Source organism: Ornithorhynchus anatinus, chromosome 18 (genome assembly GCF_004115215.2).
Source record: "Ornithorhynchus anatinus isolate Pmale09 chromosome 18, mOrnAna1.pri.v4, whole genome shotgun sequence".
NCBI classification, from domain to species: Eukaryota; Metazoa; Chordata; class Mammalia; order Monotremata; family Ornithorhynchidae; genus Ornithorhynchus; species Ornithorhynchus anatinus.
In genome coordinates, this window is record NC_041745.1 from 6,249,571 (window position 1) to 6,272,538 (window position 22,968).

Below are 22,968 nucleotides of genomic sequence, written 5' to 3' on the forward strand. Positions count from 1 at the left end.
GTTCCAAGACCGCTGCTAATTTGCGCTCATTCATTCAATAGTATTTATTGAGCGCTTACTATGTGCAGAGCACTGTACTAAGCATTTGGAATGTACAAATCGGCAACAGATAGAGACAGTCCCTGCCTACTGATGGGTTTACAGTCCAATCACTCCTATTCAAAGGTGTAGTATCAAAGTCTGAACGATAAGTACTAAAAGTCTTTTTTTTTTTCCTTCACTCCATGTTCCTTCTACTGACTCCCTTGTTCCTACCTGGAGTTTTACATTAGCCACCTAAATTCAGCCACTCTCTTAGAGGGATATCCTTAACACAATGTGCACAACTATACTGCCGAGTGACCTGCTCAAGTTTACAATAATAAATGGAATTAATTAGGTTCAGGTATGGTCTAGAGTCGTCGGGATTTTCCCCTACGCCTTGAAATTCATTCAGGCACCAAATGCGACTGGCACAACTGTCTGAGAATACGAACTAAGAAGCTCCATATGAAATTGCACTTGCTGGAAAGAAAGGTTCTTTAGGTGCTCTCCCCGTTTGCAGAGTACCCGCCCATGACGAAACTACATTTTCAAAGACCCCCACATCATTTTCTCTGTTGTGATCACATTCTTGAACTCCTCCTCCACTACAATTGTTCATGGATTGGAATGACATATACATACACATATATACATATATATAATGTTTAATAAAAAGCTCACATCAAATCAGTTTCGAATTACAGACAATATTACAAAAAGGCGGCCGCTCTTTTTTTAAAAAGAATTTACAGTGAAATGTGCAATTCCATATATTGTTCTCTAGTCAAATCAAAGCCCTATTATTTAAAAATGAAACTGTGCTTGACTGTGTGCAGGAGTGATTCTCCAGTGGAAGAGAGCCAAGTTTGAGTCCTACATGGTGAGCCAAAGAATACATTCTTCTGGCTGTTCGGATGACAAATTTCACCTTCTCAGACACGTAAGAAAAGCAAGGGCTTATTTTCATGGTCTCTGCATTCAGCAATTCTGCATACTTGCGTACACCCAGAGTATAAATTTCGCATTAAATCTGGTGAAATTTGAAAAAAATCTTCAACAATAGAGGATCTGGGAAATCATTCATCAATTTCAAAAAAGATAAACCTAGCGACCAGATTTCTGATGATAAGAATAATGGTATTTTTTAGCGCTTACTACATGCCAAGCACCCTTGTAAGCACTGGGGCAAATACAAGGTAATCAAGTTGGACAGAGTCCCTGTTCCACATGGGGCTCACAGTTTAAGAATAATCCTCAGTTTCAGATGAGGAAACTGAGGCGCAGGAAAGTTAAGTGATTTGCCCAAGGTCACACAGCAGACGAGTGGTAGAGACGGGATGGGGACCCAGGTCCTCTGACTCCCAAGCCAGTGCTCTTTCCACTAGGGCACACTACTATCAAATATTCATTTCAAATTTAGTTTTGCTAAGACAAGCTCTTGTGTCTATATTTTAAAAGATTCCCTGTGAATGCCGTGTCTTCAGACTTCAAGGCAAAGACTTCAGCTTAGTCTCTAATAGCCTTGGTCACCTTTTTCACCTTCAGGGAGGCCACTGAGAAAAGGGTAGTCAGTTCACAAACTGGGACCTTAATTAATGCAAAGGTGAGGCTTACAGTGGGTACGTTCTCTTAATAACTAATTCCTATTCCACCCCCTTTGCTAGAAAAATGTCTGAGGAGATGACAATACAGAGCCTCACCTAAGATAACAATAGCCTAGAAATGCATTTTTCCACTTCTGTTCCAGGCACTGTCCAGGATTTGTAAGAATAGTCATATAGAGGATACCCTATTAAGGAGCAAAAGCCACCTGGACTTATGAATCAAATATCAAAAAGCAGCCATTAACAAAGTCAACTGTTCCCCAAATCTAAAATCTAACAGTTCTTTCATTCCAACCACTGAAATCTGCATGAAAGGAAGGAAGATGAAGGGTCAAAAGTGGTTTAAAAAAAACCAACAAAAAACAAAAGAACCGGGGAGAGAGAAAGGATAGTTACCTAGGTCTAAACTGAACCTATATACTTCACTTCACGCGCCCATAATTTCTTCTGGCAGCTGCATGATTAATTCAAAGATTTATTGATTTTTTTTTGCTTTGTGCTATCCTGCTGACCTCCTTTTGTTGACAGGACTATGTGGATCACACTACTCTGCCAGTTGGAAGTGTGACACCATGTCAGTCTATGTGATCTGCAACAAATATTTTTGCCGGTTCAATATTCATAGCATTCGAGAGTGTGATAAACATACGCCTACACAACGTTTGCTTTCAAGTGGAAGAAATGAACTAAGAACCAGTACCTTCAAGCTTGGAACAATTAAAAATTATTCTCTTTTACATGTCGAGTGATTAATTTGGGGAAGGTTTTGGTTGTTTTTGTTTTTTGCTTTTTTTTTTTTTTTTACAGTGCCAACTATAATTGAATAATGTTGCAATAAAAACATTCTCTCTTCAAAATGAGCTCTGACTACATAGTTAAATCAGGGTCCTCAAATCCTCACCAAGTGAGGAACGGATTATGACATATTCTTTGACAATTAACGGAACTTGTTTGGGGGGCGGGGGGGGTGGCAGTTGGTCTTTTTCTGCACAGTCTAATGATTGCTAAACATTAGGAAAAATCTGAACTTTCACCACTGGAAGTCAATTGTTTTCTTTACCATCTTCGTTCTATTAAATTCTTCTTACTCTCTGTAGCTTTACAGAATCTAAACAGAATTTCTTTCAGGGCCACCCTGAAGACAATATGCATAACTACACCACTCTGACAGAAACTTTAAATAGAGCTTTTAATATCAGTGATGCAGTGATGTTTTCTATCCACTGATACGGATGACTACAAGTGAGTTAAAAATGATTCTGGGCCCATGTGATACATATGAATGGGCTAAGTGCCTATCAGGCCAGCAACTAGTAGAATTTTCTGAACACCTACAGTGTGCAGAGCAATGTATTAAGTGTTTGGAAGAGTGTAATACCACAGAGTTGGTAGAAATATTCCCTGTCCACAAGGAATTTAGAGTCTAGAAGGGGAGACAGGCATTAAAATAAATTATGGATATCTAAATAATAATAATGTTGGTATTTGTTAAGCGCTTACTATGTGCAGAGCACTGTTCCAAGCGCTGGGGTAGAGACAGGGGAATCAGGTTGTCCCACGTGGGGCTCACAGTCTTCATCCCCATTTTCCAGATGAGGGAACTGAGGCCCAGAGAAGTGAAATGACTTGCCCAAGGTCACACAGCAGACAAGTGGCAGAGTCGGGATTCGAACTCATGACCTCTGACTCCAAAGCCCGGGCTCTTTCCACTGAGCCACGCTGCTTCTCTATGTAACTAATACATAGATATTCTCTATCTATGTAACTGCAGTGGGGCTGAGGGTGGGGTGAATATCAAGTACTTAAAGGGTACAGATCCAAGTGCAGAGGTGACTCAGAAGGGAGAGGGAGTAAGGGAAATAAAGGCTTAGTAGGACAAGGCCTCTTGGAGGAGATGTGATTTTAATATGATAGTGGGGCCCGGCACATGAGAGTGTCACGTACAAATACCATGCTGATTTTGATTTAAGTGATCAGGAAGGTAAAAGTCATTAGGCCCAGATTAGGTATTTCCCAGGAGTCAAAGGTCACCAAGAAGAATTTTAAAAACCTTCCAAATAGAATAATGGTATTTATTGAGCACTTACCGTGTGTAGTGCATGGTACTAGGCACTTGAAAGACACAATCCCTCCCGTGAAAGCTCTTATGTAGTGGAGCTGAAAATCTAGAGGACAGGGGAGAATCTATGGCAGCTGAGATCTAGAGGACAGTTGTTGAAATAATATACTGACATAGGGAGAAGGTGGCCAAGCTGCCCCAAGCAGCATGGCCTAATGGACAGAGCACGGGCCTGGATGTCAGAGAACCTGGGTTCTAACCTCAGCTCTGCCACTTGCTTGCTGTGTGACTTTGGGCAAATCATGTCTGTTTACTGTTATAATGTATGCTCCCAAGTGCTTAATACAGTGGTCTGTACACAGTCAGTGCTCAATAAATATGACTGAATGAACCTAACACCTTTGGATCCATTTCCTCAACAGTAAAATGAGAGTTCATTACCAGGTCTCCCTCCTACTTGGACTGTGAACCCCGTGAAGGCCGATGACTCTGTCCGAACTTATTAGCTTATATCTACACCAGTGCTTAGAACCCTTGCTTGGCACATAGGACACACACAGATATCAAAAAAATATTTTAAAAACCTCACGTATTTGTCCCTTATTTCACCATCCTGACCCACTTTGAGGAAGTTCCGTCCGTTCCGCATTTTCCTTGCACAAGCTGTGCCTCATCACAAAAGCAGAGGGGAAGGGTATTGGAATTGCAGCAAGTGTCCCAAATTGTGAAAATGGAAAACAGGCCATTGAGAGGCTGAGAAAGCTTCTCTCTTATTAAGCTACTGCAGCACTCACCTTGTGACTTTTCATCTCAGAAAACCTGCAAAGATGTGGGAAATAATGTAACTTCGAATAAAATGGAGCATATGTATTAAATTAGATCTTCAAAGGCGGGGACTATGTCTATGTCTGTTAGACTCTCCTGAGGACTTAGTACAGTGCTCTTCAGTCCTCTAGACCTTAAGCTCCTTATGAAAGGGGAATGTGCCTACAAACTCTGCTAGACTGTACTCTTCCCACCACTCAGAACAGTGCTCGACAAATAGCAACTGCTCAGTAAATCCTAACCCTGGTTCACTGCTTGTCTGTGTGACCTTGGACAAGTCACTTAACTTCTCTGTGCCTCAGTTACCTCATCTGTAAAATGAGGATTAAGACTGTGAGACCCATGTGGGACACAGACTGTGTCCAATCTGATTGTTTTGAATTCTACCCCAGAACCTGGTAAAGTGTCTGGCATAGCAAGTGCTTAAATGCCATTAAACAAATACTACCATTTGATTGATCCGCTTAAAGTCGACCCTTACTGATTTTTTTTCATTCTCAATGCCTAATACATTTCAAAATATATTTCAAAGTTTCAGTGACTAAAAAGAAAACAGAAGACATTACTTTTGATCCAACAATTAGGACAATTTCATTTAGGGCAGGTTAAAATTGTCTCAAGCAGGTATTTCACCAAGTCTGGACAACAAGAATTCCACATTGAGAACCAAATGGTTTGCTCAGAATTAAATTCAGGACACTTGCCTAGTTGGTTGCCAGAGAGGCTGTTAATGAGCAATCTCAATTACCATCATCACTCCTGACCAAGAAAGTAATTCACCATGTTCTCTTACTTGTAGAGATGACGTGGGAAGATACTGTTTAAAGCAGCACAGCAATCTCAGACGAATCGGTTGGAATTTTGGAATTTTAGGTCTAGCTTTACAGGGTGACAATTCTTGGTTTATAGTCAAGGTAGCAGTCCATCATTACACATAGTGCAACCCAATAGATAGTCTCACTTGAAAACACCTTGCTGATTAAATTCGCTGTCTGGCCATTGTGGTCTCCTTGCTCACGAATCTGTTTCCCAGTGTACTAAATACATTTTCTTCATCCCCAGTCTTCTTTTTCTGCAAATGCTGCTAGACCATAGGCTCCCTCTAGACTGTAATCTCCTAAATGGAAGGGAACGTATCTACCCTTTTGTGTCGCACTCTCCCAAGTGCTTAGTAGAGTGCTCTGCAGACAGTAAGCGGTCGATAAATACCACTGATTGATTGATACCTTTAAAGCAGTCCTATTCTATAGCTCTGCTCTTCGAATAGCAATTCCAATCCTCCTCTTCCTGTCGCCCATCATTCTGTTCTAACTGACCCTACCCAAGAACAATTTGTTTTGTGACATTTTGCATCAGTACCCTACAGGGGGAGTAACAGCTAAAGTGGACATGATGGCTTTATTATAAGGTCTACTTTCCTGCAAATCTACCATTACATACAAACATTACCTTTATGCCTTATTCTATTCCACAAGGTCTGTCCTCTTCTGAAAGTTTAACCCAGCCCTACCAGACTGCAGTTGAAATATCTGAGAATAAAAGGATTCTTGGTCCTAGGAGACATCATTTAAATGCTCTGTGATTCAACAAAGGGTTTTCTTTGAAAGGCTTCAAGCCAAACCATTGAGTCCCTAATGAGATGATAAAGGGCCTTTAATACATTTGTGATTTCAAAATGTGTATTTGAGCAGCAAATACAAATCAAGCTGCTTATGCACGATAGTGTCTTACCTTCCTAAAATTTACCTGGTAATATATTCCTAGGGGACACTCACAGAGGGGAAAGTTTAACATCCTTTACTTAACAGATCCACACAGACAGAATATTCAATCATATTTTTGAGTGCTTACTGTGTGCACAGCATCATATGAGGTGCTTGGGAGAGTACAATACAACAATAAACAGATACATTCCCTGCCCACAGTGAGCTTATATTTACACATAATAGACAAACAGGCAGCGGTGGCTGATGAGATGGGATGATTAAAAGGGCGAGGAGAGTAATTTTTGATTAACTACCCACAGGTAATGAGAAATGAATCTCTACAGTGTATGGGAAGGGAGTTACCCTTTAAAAACATGGAGGTGTCCTGAAAAGCAAAATGTTCTAGAGAAAAGTTACAATATACACATTATTCAAGAAAAGACTAGTTCGGTAAATGAGATGCCATCTTATTCAGAATTTTCATAGGAAACGTCGATATGATCCTTGGAACCTATTTTATCTAAAGGTGGAATGGCATAAAATAATCCATTCCATTAAAGGCAGGTCATAATGCACCACTGGCCATCTCAACCCTTGACTCATTGTGCTTAAATGCTTTGCTCCTCAGACAGTACTGGGGTTCAAAGATGAGATACATATCACACCTTAATGTCCGATGGAAACTCTTTTCAGGCCCAGTAATCATTTACATATGCACACTCTCTTGAGAAAAGTCTCCTACTAGTAAAATAGGACTTTAAATTTGCTCTCCCCCCAGCACATACATTCAGAAATATTTCCACTTTTTCTTTCAACTATTACAACTCCCTCCCATCCGCCAAGAGCTCTACCTTGCAATACTGAAATCGGTTTTGACTCAGGGATTTTCTTTTCAGGGCCTCCATGAAATCAGACTGTCAAGGCATCACTCCCTACCCTAACTCCATTATAGGATCAACCCGACCATGGGCTCTAAGGCACTCAATCAGTTCCTTCCCTCTTATCTTTCCTCATACTTTGCCTCCTCCAACCCGGCCCACACACTTCACTCTTCTACTTCCAACCTACTCAATGTGCCTTAATCTTGTCTCTCGCTGTTAACCGCCGTCCCTCCAACCTACCCTCCCTCATATCTGACAGACCGCCACTGTCCGCATCTTCAAAGCCCTATGAAAATCCTATCTCCTTCAGGAAGCGTTACTTCCCTGAGTAATCTCTCATCTTCCAACTCTATTCTCCCTCCTTTCTCCACAGCCTATGCTTTTGGGCCCAAATCCCTTAAGCAGTTTGATACTTACCCATCCTGATCACACATATGCACACACCCTTAAAATCAGTTGCTTCCTCTATCTGTACAAATGGTTAACACATACCAAGTAAGCACATAGGACTCTGCACGTAGTAAGCACTCGATAAATACGACTGATGGATAGGTAATTTATTGTAATGTCTGTCTCCCTGACTAGACTGTAAGCTCCTAGGGAGATGGAATTGTGTCTACGAACTCTACTGTTCTCTCCCAAGTGCTTAGTAAAGTGCCCTGCACACATTAAGTGCTCAATTAATACCAATGATTGATTGATTTAAATCTCTTTAAGTATAAATAATACACCCAAGTGAATAAAATATTCTCTCTCTCTGAACTATAGCATGTTAATCAATTTGAACATACTGTCTTTTCCATTACATTCTGAGCTACTTGAGAGCTCAAACACAGGTGCCAACTTTTCGTTTTGACTGAAGGAACAAAAAAGGGTAAAAGATTTTGGTGGAGAGGAAGTGGAATAGAATTTGGGAGGTGCTAATGGGTCATGAAAACCTGATTTGGGGTCTCATAAGCTCTCAGGTCTCATTGGAGTCCTGAGGAGAGTAAAATTGTGGGCCTTTTCCAAACAGCTTTGGGTGAAAGCAATGGAGTCACTCTCGTAGCAGGAAGTCTGAAGAGGGATTTGCTCCAATTGACCTATGGAATTATAGCTTCTGGCCCCCCAGGTTCATGGATTCCCCTACAGAATCCACAGGATGCTGTGAGACCCTGAAACTGAGCATGCTCTGAACATTCTTGGGTCTGGATGCCTGAGCCAAGGTGAGCAGCCCCTTTACATTTTTGGACCAAGGAAGCAAAGAAGGTGTTGGTGTAAAGGAAGACTACCCAGACAACACATATGTCAATTCACCATTAAAAAAAAACACCTCACGACTGTGGCTTCGAAGAATTTTGCTGTGGCCAAAACTTTTCAAAATTAGGCTAATAATGAAAAGTGATATTAAGTTGCAGGTATCTAGATGAAGAACAATTTAGTAAGGCACCTATAAAATAAAGTGTTCAATAACAGCACTCATATTTTAATTATTAGTGTTTGATTTTGTTTATGGCATTTGTTAAGCATTTACTGTGTGTCAAGCACTGGGGCAGTCACGAGCTAATCAGGTTGGACACTGTTCACGTCCCACATAGGGGGCCCCACTTTTAATCCCTATTTTATAGATGATGTAACAGACACAGAGAAGTTAAGTGTCTTACCCATAGTCACACAGCAAACAAGTGGCAGAGATGGGATTAGAACCCAAGTCCTTCTGACTCCCAGGCTCATGGTTTATCCAGTAGGTCATGCTGCTTCTCACTTACAATTCCTTTGACAACAGAGATGGTGTCTACTAACTCTACTGAGTTAGAGTTACTGTACTCACTATACACCGTACTGTAGAGTTACTGTACACTGTACTCACCCAAAAGTTCAGTATAGTGCTCTACACACAATAGGTACTTAATATATACTCTTAACTGATTGCTATCTGCAATGTGTTTGTCACTGCATTACAATTACTGTGATAAAAGGCTTGAGAATCACTGACAGATGCTTGAGTTACTTTATTAGAAGGGTTTCACTCATTTTAAAGGATTGATACTTTACACCACACCCACTTGGGAAATTTGGAATTTTCTTCCTAAAATAGCGCATAGACAGGAACCATGGCAGATTCAACTGCAAGTTTGGAAATACTTAGAACCGTGCCTGGCATATACTACGTCCTCTACAAATACCAAAATTATATAATTATTAGTAAATGATTCAGGCAATTTTCCGGCTTACAACCAACACTTATACACAAAACCACTTTTGTCCACTACCCAATGCCAGTCATTAAGCCAGAATAAAAAACAACAACAACAAGCAGCCCCTCTCACAGCTTCTGAATGAAAGAACTAGCAGATATACTACTCCAACATGGTTCATGCTTATCTCACAGTTTCCAATTGAGTTATCATTCAAGTCTAAGTATCCAAAGTTTCCCTTTCAAAGTCCCAATCATTTGAAGGTTACATCCTGCTAAAATTGCTCAAATTAGTCAAACACTAGCAAATATGATGCCATTCTCAAAACACTGGTGCGTGGCTCAGTGGAAAGGGCAAGGTTTGGAGTCAGAGGTCATGAGTTCAAATCCCAGCCCCGCCACTTGTCAGCTGTGTGACTGTGGGCAAGTCACTTAACTTCTCTGTGCCTCGGTTACCTCATCTGTAAAATGGGGATTAAGACTGTGAGCCCCATGTGGGACATCCTGATTCCCTTGTGTCTACCCCAGCGCTTAGAACAGTGCTCAGCACAAAGTAAGCACTTAACAAATACCAACATTATTATTAAATGAGCAAATGGCACAGAAGAGACCAAAGATATGCTAGAAAACATCTACAAAGCCTTGTCCCATGTCTTCCTTGCCTTTTACCTTTCCCCTTTTTTCTTTCGACATTCCATATCTTCCTTACAATTTATAGTTCTTTAATTATAAAAAGGACACTACCAAAAGGATTCATTGAAAAATCAAACTGTCTCCAAATGTTTATATGATCATTGATGACTAGTTGGGGTTTTTGCAAATTTGTCCAGTTTCACTGGTTTCCACCAACAAAAACTGAGGAAATCATATCTTGAAGCTCCCTCTACGCTGTAAACTCATTAAGGGGAGGGAACTTGTCTGCTAATTCTGTTGTATTGTTTTCTCCCACCCACTTAGTGCAGTGCTCTGCACATTGCAAGTGCTCAATAAATACCACTTACAGATTGGAAGCCTTAAGGCCAAGAAAGTCTTAAGGCCAATCAAATTAATGTTATTTTAGTAAGGGGAGGCATGAGAATTTCATTCTGCATGTCACCGTCTCAAATGGGCTAGGGAACATAAAATAAGAATAAGAACGCCAAGCAAAGGAATTTCAATATTTGGTTAAATATGAGAACAACCCTGCCATACTACTACTTTTAAACCTTAATGCCTTGCAAGTCGTGACTGAGCTCAAACCACAGAAGCAGAAGAACAGCTCATCAGCTAGATTAAATGAAGACTCTACCAACTCTACCCCAGGATTACTTCTGGACTGATGTCTTCAGTTACTTTTTGAAGATGGTAGACACTGGATTAGGTTGGGTGAACTCACAAGTTTGTTGGGGCTAATCTAAACAAACCACCTCCAATTGGAGCTATTTTAAATGGGGCTAAAGAGAGTATTACAAGGCAATAGGCTCTATGATCACCATTTAATACCATGCATCATAATGCTTATTGTTATAACAATGTTTGCTGTTGTACTCTCCCAAGTGCCTAGTACTGTGCTCTGCACACAGTAAGCACTCAATAAATACAAGTGACCAACTAATCATGCCATCACAGGCTTTTGCTCAACTACAACTAAAGAAATTGAACTCTTTATTACAGACACTGTTCCATCCTGAAATGTGACAATCTAAATTAAAAATCAAAATACAGCCCTGTGGCAAGATCCTGAAATCATTCCTCTGAGCAATGGTTTGTTGACTTTATCAACAAATTCACATACTTCTACACTATGAGAAAACAAATGCCAAACAGCAATGTAAGCTCTTGTCTCATGTTACTTTCTGTTAATTTCAACATTCCTGTTAATTTGCTCCTAGGCACAAACTAGATTTCTCCTTCCTATCCAGGTTCCTAATCCAGGATTAAATTATTGCTGGGATGCATTAATGCCTTAGGGAAAAAACACTATTTCTAACCTCGGAAATGTTTTCCAAAGTCTTTCAGAAAAGTTGCTTCATCATAAGAGTGTATTTTTAATCTTAGAAATTCTCAAAATATTGATCATTAACAGAAAACAGAGCAACAGTTCTGTTATGCCAGAGCATCATTTGATGAAACAAATTCATCAACAGTGGGATTCTGAGATCATGGGGTGAATCAATAGCCCCCATAAGAGTTCATGACCTTATTACTGTGGGATTGATCACGACTAGGACTCCTTGAAATTGTCTTCCTAATCTAGTACCTCATTAAACTGTTACTGTATATATTTTCGTTACCCTATTTATTTTGTTAATGAATTGTACATCGCCTTGATTCTATTTAGTTGCCATTGTTTTTACGAGATGTTCTTCCCCTTGACGCTGTTTAGTGCCATTGTTCTTGTCTGTCCGTCTCCCCCGATTAGACTGTAAGCCCGTCAAACGGCAGGGACTGTCTCTATCTGTTGCCGACTTGTTCATCCCAAGCGCTTAGTACAGTGCTCTGCACATAGTAAGCGCTCAATAAATACTATTGAATGAATGAATACTAGAATATTGAATATTTTCACAATACAATCCACTTATTTCAAGTGACCAAATGTGTCTGCGTGTTCGCCCATTCACTACTAAATATATTTTTTAAAAACACCAATTCCATTACCAACACTGGACCCTATTTCCTCATTAAAACCTAGATGTCCTCTAACAGAATACTGATCACACTTTGATGGGGGACACTTTGATGGGGGACACACATGTCAAACACATGGAGCTCAACTGATGCCCTAGCCTACTAATCAGTAGTGTGAGCAGCATCAAGATGATAGAGAGGATGAGTGTGTGCGTGCATGCAAGTGTATGTATGGGTCGGGGAGACACATGAGACGAAAGATGGCCAAACCTTCAAACACGAGAATGTGGATGGAGGTGAGGCAGATTTCAAAGAAACAGCCACACAGTGTGCTCGACATCTCTGAAATCTCTGAAATCCACCCATCTCTTGAAAACTCAGCCCCCAGTGACTTTTTTCCTTTGCTATTTTAATCCTTCTGGTATTGGGCCTTAGGGACAAGAGACCGTCATCGGAGCTGAAAAAAAGAATCACTTAAGACCTATCTGCAGCCATTCAAAATTTGCCTTTTCTATTTCACTTTCATGGGCATTCCAAATTATGTCTAGCAGATTTCTGCTGTCCCCTAATAGATACTCCTGTAACATAACACATTGTTAACCTATGGAAAGAATCTATTCCATTTAAAAAGTCAGTTATTATATTTTATTCATGAACACATGTAGGCCACTTTCTGGATCAATTCTTAGGAAAGCTATGATTAAAACAAATGGTCCCATCTACTTTATCCCCAGGTTTGATCAAGCATTATTAATCTCCCTTAGCAATGAAGTACCAAAGATAACATTCATCCATTGTCATTTATAATAAGACTGCGTCTATTTTCAACATCTGCATCATATACAGAGTTAGCTACATAAGCTCCTTCTTCCTCTGGGGTAGATGAGGGTCAACAGAAATACAAGAAATGTGCAAGAACTGAATTACCATTTTTACCTCGACTTTGGCACACAATAATGTATATACACCGAGACATCAGACTCGATGATGATATTTCAGTACAGGGAGTGGAATGTAACTCCCATTGCATTTAAGCTGATGAACACAGTGTTTTGAAATAGCCACCCAAGTGTCAGCTTGCATGGAAAATGTCCTTTTTCTTTTTCCCCTGGGGATCTCACTGTGTGCCCACATCCTTGGCTATCTTTTTACTCCCTTTCCCTTCCCACCACCATTGTCCTGGACAATCAGAGCACTCCCCTGAAAGTTGTGTTCACTGAGGCAGTCTGAGCTCCTGCAAAAACTCAGTAGCTTTAACTGCAGTCAGACCATTCAGATCAGACCCTTTGTTTCTGAGTAAGGTTCTTTTATCTCCGCCGAAACATTGCAGAATGAATGGTTCAAAGACTGGCTCACATTTATCGTACTTTTGAAAGAAAGCCTTATTAATTTCTATCTCATTCAATAAAGTAGATCATTGAGCACTCATATTTCCAAATAGGAAGAAGCAGATTTTTATTGGCACCTTCAGCCATTATCTAAAGGATAGACAAAAGGCATTCCTAATTAAATTCACCTGCAAGAAATAATACCATCAGGAAACAATCTGCAGTCATGCAGGATAACAAAGCTGACACTTATCATTTCTAATTCATAATTTCTGCAAGCCACAGAAAGGTATTAGTTTCAGAATGAATATCTTTATTGAATACACAAATGCATAATAAGTCTAGTGCAGTAGTATATCTTACTGAAATATGGTCTTAATTTTGTTCGTATAAAACCTTCATGAAGGTCATTAAAAAATCAGGGAGGTAACTGCTTCCAGCATAAAAATGAATCATCAAATTAAGGAAAAAAATCAGAGTTTCCGTTATCCATAAACAATATTACGAAGAATCTTCCACTTGTAAATCTCTCCCAACCAAATAAGCACATTATGCCATTCAAAGCCAAACTATAAACAAGAGTTTGCTCATAAAAATCAAGTTAATGCTCCACTACTGTGCTCAGAAATAATTTCCCCCTGCCTGCTATGAATCCAAATGCATACTGATTCCCCAGGCAATGCTGGAAAAAACCAATAGATCTGAACTGCCTAGAGTTTCACATCCCAGCAAATGATAAAGAAATATCACTGCTCAATGAATTGCCCCCGAATTAATGTTGGAAGAATGAAATACCATCCGGCTAAGCTGGGCCAAAGAGAGAGAGAGAGAGAGAGCGCCCACATCCTGGAGATCAGAGTGAGCCACAGAAGCGAGGGCCTACCTGAGACAAGTGAGACTGTGTCTTTCTCCCACGAGACGACAGTGATGTATGCCTCCACGGAGGAGGGGATAATGCACTTGAAGACCGCTACATTGCCTCTCACGGTTTTCTGGTCCTCCACACGGACTGTATAGGGTTCCCGTAAGACTAAAAATGGAAGAACACTGGTCTCAGTAAAACAGGTTAGACTGCACTTTTATCACACAATAATCACAATATTATATTGCCAGTCAGGTGAGAGAGTGGTGAGCCCCATCCTCCAACCTACCCAAATATGGGAGTAAAAGGCAAGTGGTCTTTTCTCAAGCTTGAGAGGGTAAGGGGAGGATTGTGGATTTAAAAAAAAAAAAATCACACCTCATCCTGAACCCTATATAAGAACTCTGAGCATCACCTGCCACTCGCCTGCTCTGAATTCGGACCAGTCACTTGTGTGTGCCTCAGTTCCTCATCTGTAAAATGGGGATTCAATATCTTTCCTCTCTTCTGCTTTTACTGGGAGCCCCACAAAGCACAAAGTAAGCACTTTCACACCACAACCATTAGTAGTATTATCATCTGTGTTCAGACACAGCCTTGGGCTGGCCCCAACTGTATTCAGCTCCATTTTGAGATAAAGGCACAGTCAAGCTTGACAGAAGACAATGAGAACAAAATAATCAGGGAGCTCAGAAAACATCTGGGAAGCCTTCCCAGTTCACACATCACAGCTGATTAAGAGAAGTGCTAAAAAGGATGAATAATTTCTCCTCTAGCAAGCAAAACTAAATTGATCAGAATAATAAATTTGTGCACCTAACAATGAGCTGCTTACTTTTAAACATCATAGAGGAATACAGAAAACCTGGAGAAGAAAAGTTAAAGTCAGGGCTTCTGAATAATTAGAAAAATGTTATCAGTAAGGAAAAAAAAAGAAGTTAGTGTCAGGGAGGATACCCTGAATGCTGGTAAAGTTCTGGGAGTCTACCCTGAAGTAGGGGGATTGCAAAGAGAGAGAAATACACATACCAAACTGTGAAACTTATTTCAGAATAGTGAAAATGTTTATTACTGAAATACTTGAGTGGAAGTAGATAGCAATTGGAGCTATTATTTATTGCAATTGTTGGAATGTCCCAATTACTCAAGAACCTCATGATAACATGTGCATATTTTAAGACATTTTGTGAGAATACTGCACAAATCACAAGGATGCTGAATTTTATATGTGGAACAGCTTTACTAAAACACAGCAGTATTACTAATCCATCAGAGCATTTATCAGTGATGAGGAGACTATGCAGAAAAGGGAGATGAGAGACTGTGAATGCGATCATAATTTGGAGAATGTGATCTATGAAGTCACAAAAACTGACCTCACCTTCCAGTTGCAGCAATGCCATACTGATGGGGACAGACTAGAGGACTGCCTCATGAAGAGGAGGGAAAGGGCTGAGAAATGGCAGGGGAGAAATGGCAGGGGACCCACAAAGGGTGTAAGTTCAAGATGATGCATCCAGGGAAAATTATCCAGATGGTAACGGTGTGAGGATTCAGAGCTGTCAGTCAAACCCAGGAAAGAAACTTCAGTCACCGTTCACTCTACTTTTAAATCATCGGTCCAATAGGAGACAGCGCTCTGGGATGGATAGACACACTAATGGCACTGCTTATATTCTAAGTTATCACAAACCACTATTTTGAGGGTCAGATTTATAGTAAATAAAGATCAGATTATTAAAGAACTACTCTAAGGGCAAATCTCACATCCTTAAGCTTCCCACTCTTCCCACAGTCCAATAAATGCAAAGCAAGAAAAGTCACTTCAGGTTAAAATACAAAAGTTAGCTCAATATTGGCTACAATTAATCAATGGTATGTATTAAGCACTTACCGTGTGCAGAGCACTGTACTGAGTACTTACAAGCATGCTCACTTCAGTCCTCTAAAACCAACCTACTCACTGTACCTCAATCTCATCTAGCTCACTGTCGACCCCTCGCCCACATCCTCCCTCGGGGGGGGGGGGGGGGGAGGGGGCGGAACTCCCCCTTCATATCTGAAAGATCACCACTTCCCCACCTTCCAAACTTTATTATACCAATTCTCCTCCAAGAGCCTCTCCCTGATTAAGCTCTCATTTCCCCTCTTCCCTCTCCCTTCTGCATCGACTTTTGGGACCTCGCACTTAGATTTGTACCCTTTATTCATCCCACCTTCATTCTGTCTCCCTCTCTAGCTGGTAAGGTCCCTATGGGCAGGGAATATGTCTACCAACTGTTATATTTTGCTCAAGGGCTTAGTACAGTGCTATGGCCCCAGTAAGCGCTCAATAAATACTATTGACTGACTGTAGGCCAATCATTGTACTACAGGCTGAGGTAGATACAAGATGATCACAGTTATTTCAGGTGACCCAGAGGTTTGATTTGATAAATCGTGGTGCAACACTGATAGGGAGGCCATTTCACATAAAATCAGACGGATAATGACAAAGCGTTGGCTGTATCACCCAAAAGCTGCAGTGTAGAAGAGGATCACTCTGCCAGACTGAGGCAGAAGCGGCATAATTAACATTTACAACCTGCATTCCTCCCAAGCAGCAAAGCTGTGGAACTGTTCTTCCCCAGCGGGATTATAACCTCTATAAATTGGCAATTAAAAACTGACCCATTTCACACCACTAAAACTGACACAGGTAGAGGATGACCTAGAAACACGCCTACCAACAGTTCAGGAACAGAATCAAACTGGGAAATCCAAAGATCTGCTTTGACACTTAGCCTCATCAGCTCAGTCAAAATTCTGGTGTAAACCCTTGCCTGATTTGTTGCTAGCTGGAAGGAGCCCCTGCAATCGGGCGATAAGCGCAAAAAATTATTGCAACTATAAAGTGAACCAAAATGTACTCATCTGATTAGGGCAGACAAAGTTTGGAAGCTACTGGGGCAATTGGACAAGTAATTGGGAAATGGGGCTTTGGGAGGGTGGCCTATGTTGGTTGTTGATCACATGGACAGGCCCGAGAATGACACTTCCATTGTCCTCCCTCAACATTCAACGCCAGTTAGTTCACGGATTACAGACTGAAGAATGCCATGGAAAACAGCTGTTTTACACTGGACCGAGGCAGTGAAAGGTCATCAAATCCTGGCCAATAAACCGGGAATTCTGCTTGGTATACTTAGATAACAAATGGTTCCCCTAAGCAAAAAATATTCCCAGAAAACAACAAGATAAATCCAAACACTAGTCTGGTAGAGAGAAACAAATCCACTGATTGAATCCATTGTAAAATAAACAGAGGAGGAGTCCCAAATCTGTTAAACTTGAATGCTGCACTAACTTTTAACTGATCTCAATTCATCCAGAGAATATTCCATTTCGTCTGCACCATCTGAATTAGCCCTACCTATATTAACCAATACCACACCTTCCTTTCCAAACTAACTTTCCCTTGGCAGCTCTCCCTATCACTGGGCTAAAATAGAACAAACGCCTGTCAAAAGTAAACAGTAATTGGGACATCTGTTCATTATTATTCTGATTATGGTATGTTAAGCACCAATGTGTCACGTACAGTTTTACGGGATAGACACATTCTAACCAGGAAGGACACAGACCTTTCTCCATATGGGGCTCACAGTCAAATCAGGAGGGGGAATAAATTATCTGAATCCCCATTTTACAGACGAGGAAACTGAGACAGAGTGAAGTTAAGTGATTTACCCAGGGTCACCCAAAATGCAAGTAGCAGAGCTGGGATTACAATCCAAAACTTCTCAGTCCCAGGCAAGTGATCTTTCAATTAAGCTATGCTGCTTCTCCATTCCATTCCCCAAAAACCCAGATTCCCATGAAATAGAAAAGGAACAGAAGACAGCAGCAAAATTATTCATTTTTCCTTTATGCCGACCACCTTGATTTCCCAAATGTCTGACTTCCTTGGGTCAGCACTTATTTGGTTCCTCTAAAAGGAATCAAACTATTACAAAATGTCAAGTAAAAATATTAAATAGCCATAAAGCAGAAACAAACAGCAGTTATGGATTTCTGTCAAGACAATTAGAAATGATAAAACTTGAAATTCTAAATATAAAAAAATTGAAGGGAATTAACCACCTTAAAAATTCCCTTACCATAATGACAAATGAGAAAAGAAAATTTCCATGTAGCCTGCTGATGTGGAAGGATCGCCCTTTTTTTTTTTTTTTTTTTAAAAAAACCACTGGGCACACAGTAAATTGTTATAATCCTATTTGAAGGGAAAGGACTGCCTAATTCAAGGTCTGGCACCAGTGCAACCCGAGGGCAAGCAAATAATTGCTACTCTGAAAAATGTACAGAAAAAGCATGACTGAACATACTTCCCGTCCAAATAAAAAGCAGGCGGTTACGGCCCTCTTCCTTCTCTTCTTCCTCTCTCTCCTCCCCTTCCCATTTTCCAAGGTCCGGTGATCGCAGATTTCATTGGGTAAAGAGTAATAATCTTTGTGGTATTCATTAAGCACTTCCTATGTGCCAAACACTATGCTAAGCACAGAGCATTCCATCATTTTTCCTTCAAATGTATTTATTGAGAGCTTACTGTGTGCACAGAACTGTACTAGTCACTTGGGAGAGTACAACAATAAACAGACATTCCCTTCCCACAGCGAACTTTCAGTTTAGAAGGGGAGACCTTGGGCAAGTCACTTAACTTCTCTGAGCATCAGATGCAATTCGGTTGGATGAGAAATCTGATCACCGGGGGTCAGAGTCAAGTGGGAGGGAAGTATTCAATTCCCTGTGAAGAAACTGAGACCCAAAAAAGTTAAGTGGTTTGCCGATGGTCACACCACAGGCAATGACAGCCCGGATTCAGTCTAGACCCAGATCTGACACCCAGTCCTATGCTCTTTCCAAAGAGAAAGACCAGTTCCAGACTTACCCAGAAGCAGTTCTGGGTAAGTCTGGTCCTGGGCTTTCTCTTTTCGGGGGATGACTGATGAGCTTCTTCCTCTTCTCTTTCATCCCCACCCCCAAATCACGAAGTCTACTGTCCTGTTGCCTTTAGCGTTTGGTCGAATCATTAAAGAGAAAGTGGTGAATTTTTCAAGAAACCTTCAAAAGGATCGATATGGTTTTCATTTTAAAACGAGTTGATAAGGTCGGCAGAGCAAACCAAAACTCATTGGCAAAGAAGATTCCAATTCACGGCTCCAGGCAAGTCACTCAACATTATATCTGTCTCCAACCCTTCTTTTTCTAACCACTGAAATAATTAGGTTCCCGGAGGATTCCGAACGGCCATCTCTCCCTGAACCACCCCAGGCCGGCCTGGATTACTTGTTAGAGGGCTCGGTGGAAGAAATGACCGAACAGTCTCTGTCACTCAAGGTTGCATCGTTAAAGAGCAGGCTGCCACAGTACGTCCGTGAAGGACAAGTACAAATGTCAGTCAGGATGGCAGGGAGAAATCAAAGGTTACCTAAAACAATCTGCCTGGAGTTGGACTAATGGGAACATCGCTCAGGGTTCTAAGACAGTGTCTAAATATTGCAATATATTTTTCTCTGTAGCTTATGCGTTTTGAGATTCGTGTCCACGGCTGCACATAAAGAGAAAAGAAACAAGGCGAGAGGAATCAATTAAGGCGGCAGAACTGCCCGCCTACGAGAGAGGTCACATACAGGAGGAGGAGAGAGCGGACCAGGGGTTTAAGATAAATCTTTTAGGGGTGGAGGATTGGCACCTTTGTTGGGGGCAAAGCGACGGTGCTTCTTAACTGCCATCCGGTGGCTAAAGAGTAAATGTGATGGAAGCCAAATAGTGCCACTGCCTGCATGCAGCTGTGCTGGGGTTCTTGGACAGGAGAAGTTCAGCAGAGCTGCTCTGCACACAATAAAGCAACACGACAGCAGTGCGGCCTGGTGGAAAGAGCACAGGCCCGGGAGTCAGACGACCTGGTTTCTAATCCCGGCTCTGCCACCTGTCTGTTGTGTGACCCTGGGCAAGTCATTTAACTTCCCAGTGTCTCATTTTCCTCATCTGTAAAAGGGGGATTCCTGTTCTCCCTCCTAGTCTGTGATCCCCATTTGGAACAGGGACTGTTTCTGACCTGACTGACTTGTGCCTACTCCAGCACCTAGAACAGTGCTTGACACAGAGTAAGCACTTAAATACCTTAATGATGATAAAACACTCAATAAATACCACTGACTAGATGAATTAGGATTTACCCCTCACACTCCTGGAGGTTGGAGAGAGGGGGTGTCTCTTTTCTCTCTCTTCCCAGATCCCAGAATCTCCAACATCAATGCCTTCCTGAAATCCTCCTCCTTCCAGGAGACATTTTCCTGTTATCAGTCAATGATATTTACTGAGTGCTTACTGTGTGTCCACCACTGAACTAAGCACTTGGGAGGATGCAGTATAAGAGCTGCTCAAGATCACTGGAACACCGTTCTAGAATCGAGTGAACGCCATCAGATTTCCACAAAACGTAATGCATGACTTAATGACCTCGTGCTCCGGGCAAAGGCCTACTGGATAGAGCACGGGCCTGGGAGTCAGGAGAACCTGGGTCCTAATCCCAGTTCTGCCACTTGGCTGCTGTGTGACCTTGAGCAAGTCACAACTTCTCTGTGCCTCAGTTCCCTCAACTGCAAAATGAGGATTAAGTCTGTGAGGCCCATGTGGGACGGGGACTGTGTCCAAATTTATTAGCTTATACCTATCTTGGCGTTTAGAACAGGGCCCGGAACCTGGACAGCGCTTAAATACTGTAACACACACACACACACACACACACACACACACACACAGAATCACATATATCTGTCTGCTATGCATGGAGACTGTCAATGGCCACTCTCCTCCACATCCAGGGTGTGCTCATCGGCCTCTCCCGCTTTACCACCGGCAATGACCGAGTCTTCACACGCACCCCCGTCGACCCCCCGCCGCTTAGACAAAAACTGAAACTTCGAGGTCCGATGAACTCACCAGCCTTAATGTGGACATCCTGACTTCTGATTTTCCCTGAAGGATTTTCAGCTGTGCAATAGTAAGTGTTATCATGGATTAAGGTACTAAAGCTTGAAGGAGGGAAGGGGAAAATTTGGAGAGTGCCATTGGGGTGGACGTGGCGGATCCCTGGGACATCGTAGATCTCCTCGCCCGTTGCTAGGTACCATCTGAGTGTCGCAGGAGGGATCCCTGCTGCGGGGCAGGGCACCAGTGTCCCCGTGGTGCTGGCAAACACTACCTCTTGCAGAGATGCATTGACAAAGTACAGGCTGGAGTGTAGCTCCTCACCGAACACTGCAGAAACAAAGAAGACCGAGAGGAGGGAAAGAGAAAGCACGGTTAGTTGCGACAAAAAAATTTTTATCACTCAAGGAACAGTATTTGAGAGCTTGCTGTGTACTGTGCACCATCTGTTAATTGAGACTGATTTGATGTGGCACATAAAAAGCACTTAAGTACCAGAATTATCATTCTTATCTCTCATGTGTGCCTAGCTCCTCACTACAAAGTAGTTTCTTGAGGGTAGGGATAGTTTACTTCTGCTGCTCTCATCCAGGTGCCCGGTACAGAGCTCTGTACCCCATGGGGGCTCAATAAAACTACAACTCAACTGAATTAAGCTCATTTCATGAGGCGAGCCAAATAAATAACCATGAAGCATGACCAAGGAAAAAAGTCAAAATCTGTTTATATATGCTCAAGATGGTCATCCATAATAGAAAAGGTGGATCCAGAGCATGAGGCTTATTTATATCATTTTGTCCTTTCACACTTAGAAAATGAGTCTGGCTCAGCAGCAGACACGTCGGTTTCAGAATTCCTAACCAGAGAAGGGCATCATAAAAAAAACCTCTGACTTGCCTGGCTACTGCCAGGCAAAAAGCTACCACCAGAAACATTGTCATGCGCAAAGCAGAGGCTCTCTGGACAGCCACGGAGGGACAAGCCACACAGTTGCCTTCTATTAGTGACCAAAGTCTATTCAAAAGCCTGCTGGATTCCCCAATTAACAGCCCCTTAAGCAAAGAACATCCCCCTCAAAAAAACTTCCAGAAAAACACAAAAGCAGATATAAGCAAGCATATCTCTTCACACACTCTCATAACCCCAAAATGCTTCATTTCATCATCCCTATTTATTAGTGAAAGAGGAGTAATCGGAACAAAGATTAGAGCTCATTCAGGATCCTCTACAACTACGGGTATATGCAAAGTCTGCTTCAGTACGATATCTCTATTTCTATGTTGAAGAAAAAAATCATCCAGAGATGACCTTATTATAGTAAAACACAATTTAGTTAAGAGAAATACCAAGAAAAGGCAATTAAATGCTGCTCATTCTAATCCTACCCTACAAAGTTCTTCTTTCATAAAGTCTGTGAAGGTAAGACTCATTATGTTTAGGATATATTAATGACCTTTCACATTTTTCTAGAAGATGGCTTCAAAACACTAGCACTCCAAATGAGAAAAATGAAAAATGCTAAATTTCAGAACTATAAACTTCATCTCCATCCTCTTCCAGTAGTCGACATGCATCTCTTCATTTAGAGAGTTCAATCTAATGAATATTCATGAGATCAGCGTGCTAGGTTAATACATTTGGGAATTAGAGAAAAGTTCCTTGTTTAAAGACTATTTTGAATTACAGTATGTATTAATGCAGAAGAGTTTACCAGAACTTGATAGAGTTTATAAATAGAATTCTCTTGGGTTTCCCTGCAAATTGATTTTTAATTGAGGACTTCATTTAGTGAGTTACAATGCTTTGGTAAGGGAGATGTACCTAGGTAACAAAACAGGAGAGGATTAGTATTTATGCAATGCTGCATGGATCAGGTTTTTGAAAAACAATTCAGTCCATAACCTGCTCCCAATCATCCTCA

General features: G+C 41.3%; 1 protein-coding gene across 4 annotated transcripts in view; it reads right to left on the bottom strand.

The window, feature by feature from the left end:
- Positions 1 to 22,968, bottom strand: part of DSCAM (DS cell adhesion molecule) — a 515,628-nt gene that overhangs the window by 347,221 nt on the left and 145,439 nt on the right. For all 4 annotated transcript variants that reach the window (XM_029046622.2, XM_029046624.1, XM_029046620.1 and 1 more), the window contains 2 exons: positions 21,060 to 21,377; positions 14,094 to 14,240 (listed from right to left, as the gene is read on the bottom strand). In XM_029046622.2, the coding sequence (XP_028902455.1) occupies positions 14,094 to 14,240; positions 21,060 to 21,377 (465 nt within the window). The remainder of the gene's footprint in view (positions 1 to 14,093; positions 14,241 to 21,059; positions 21,378 to 22,968) is intronic.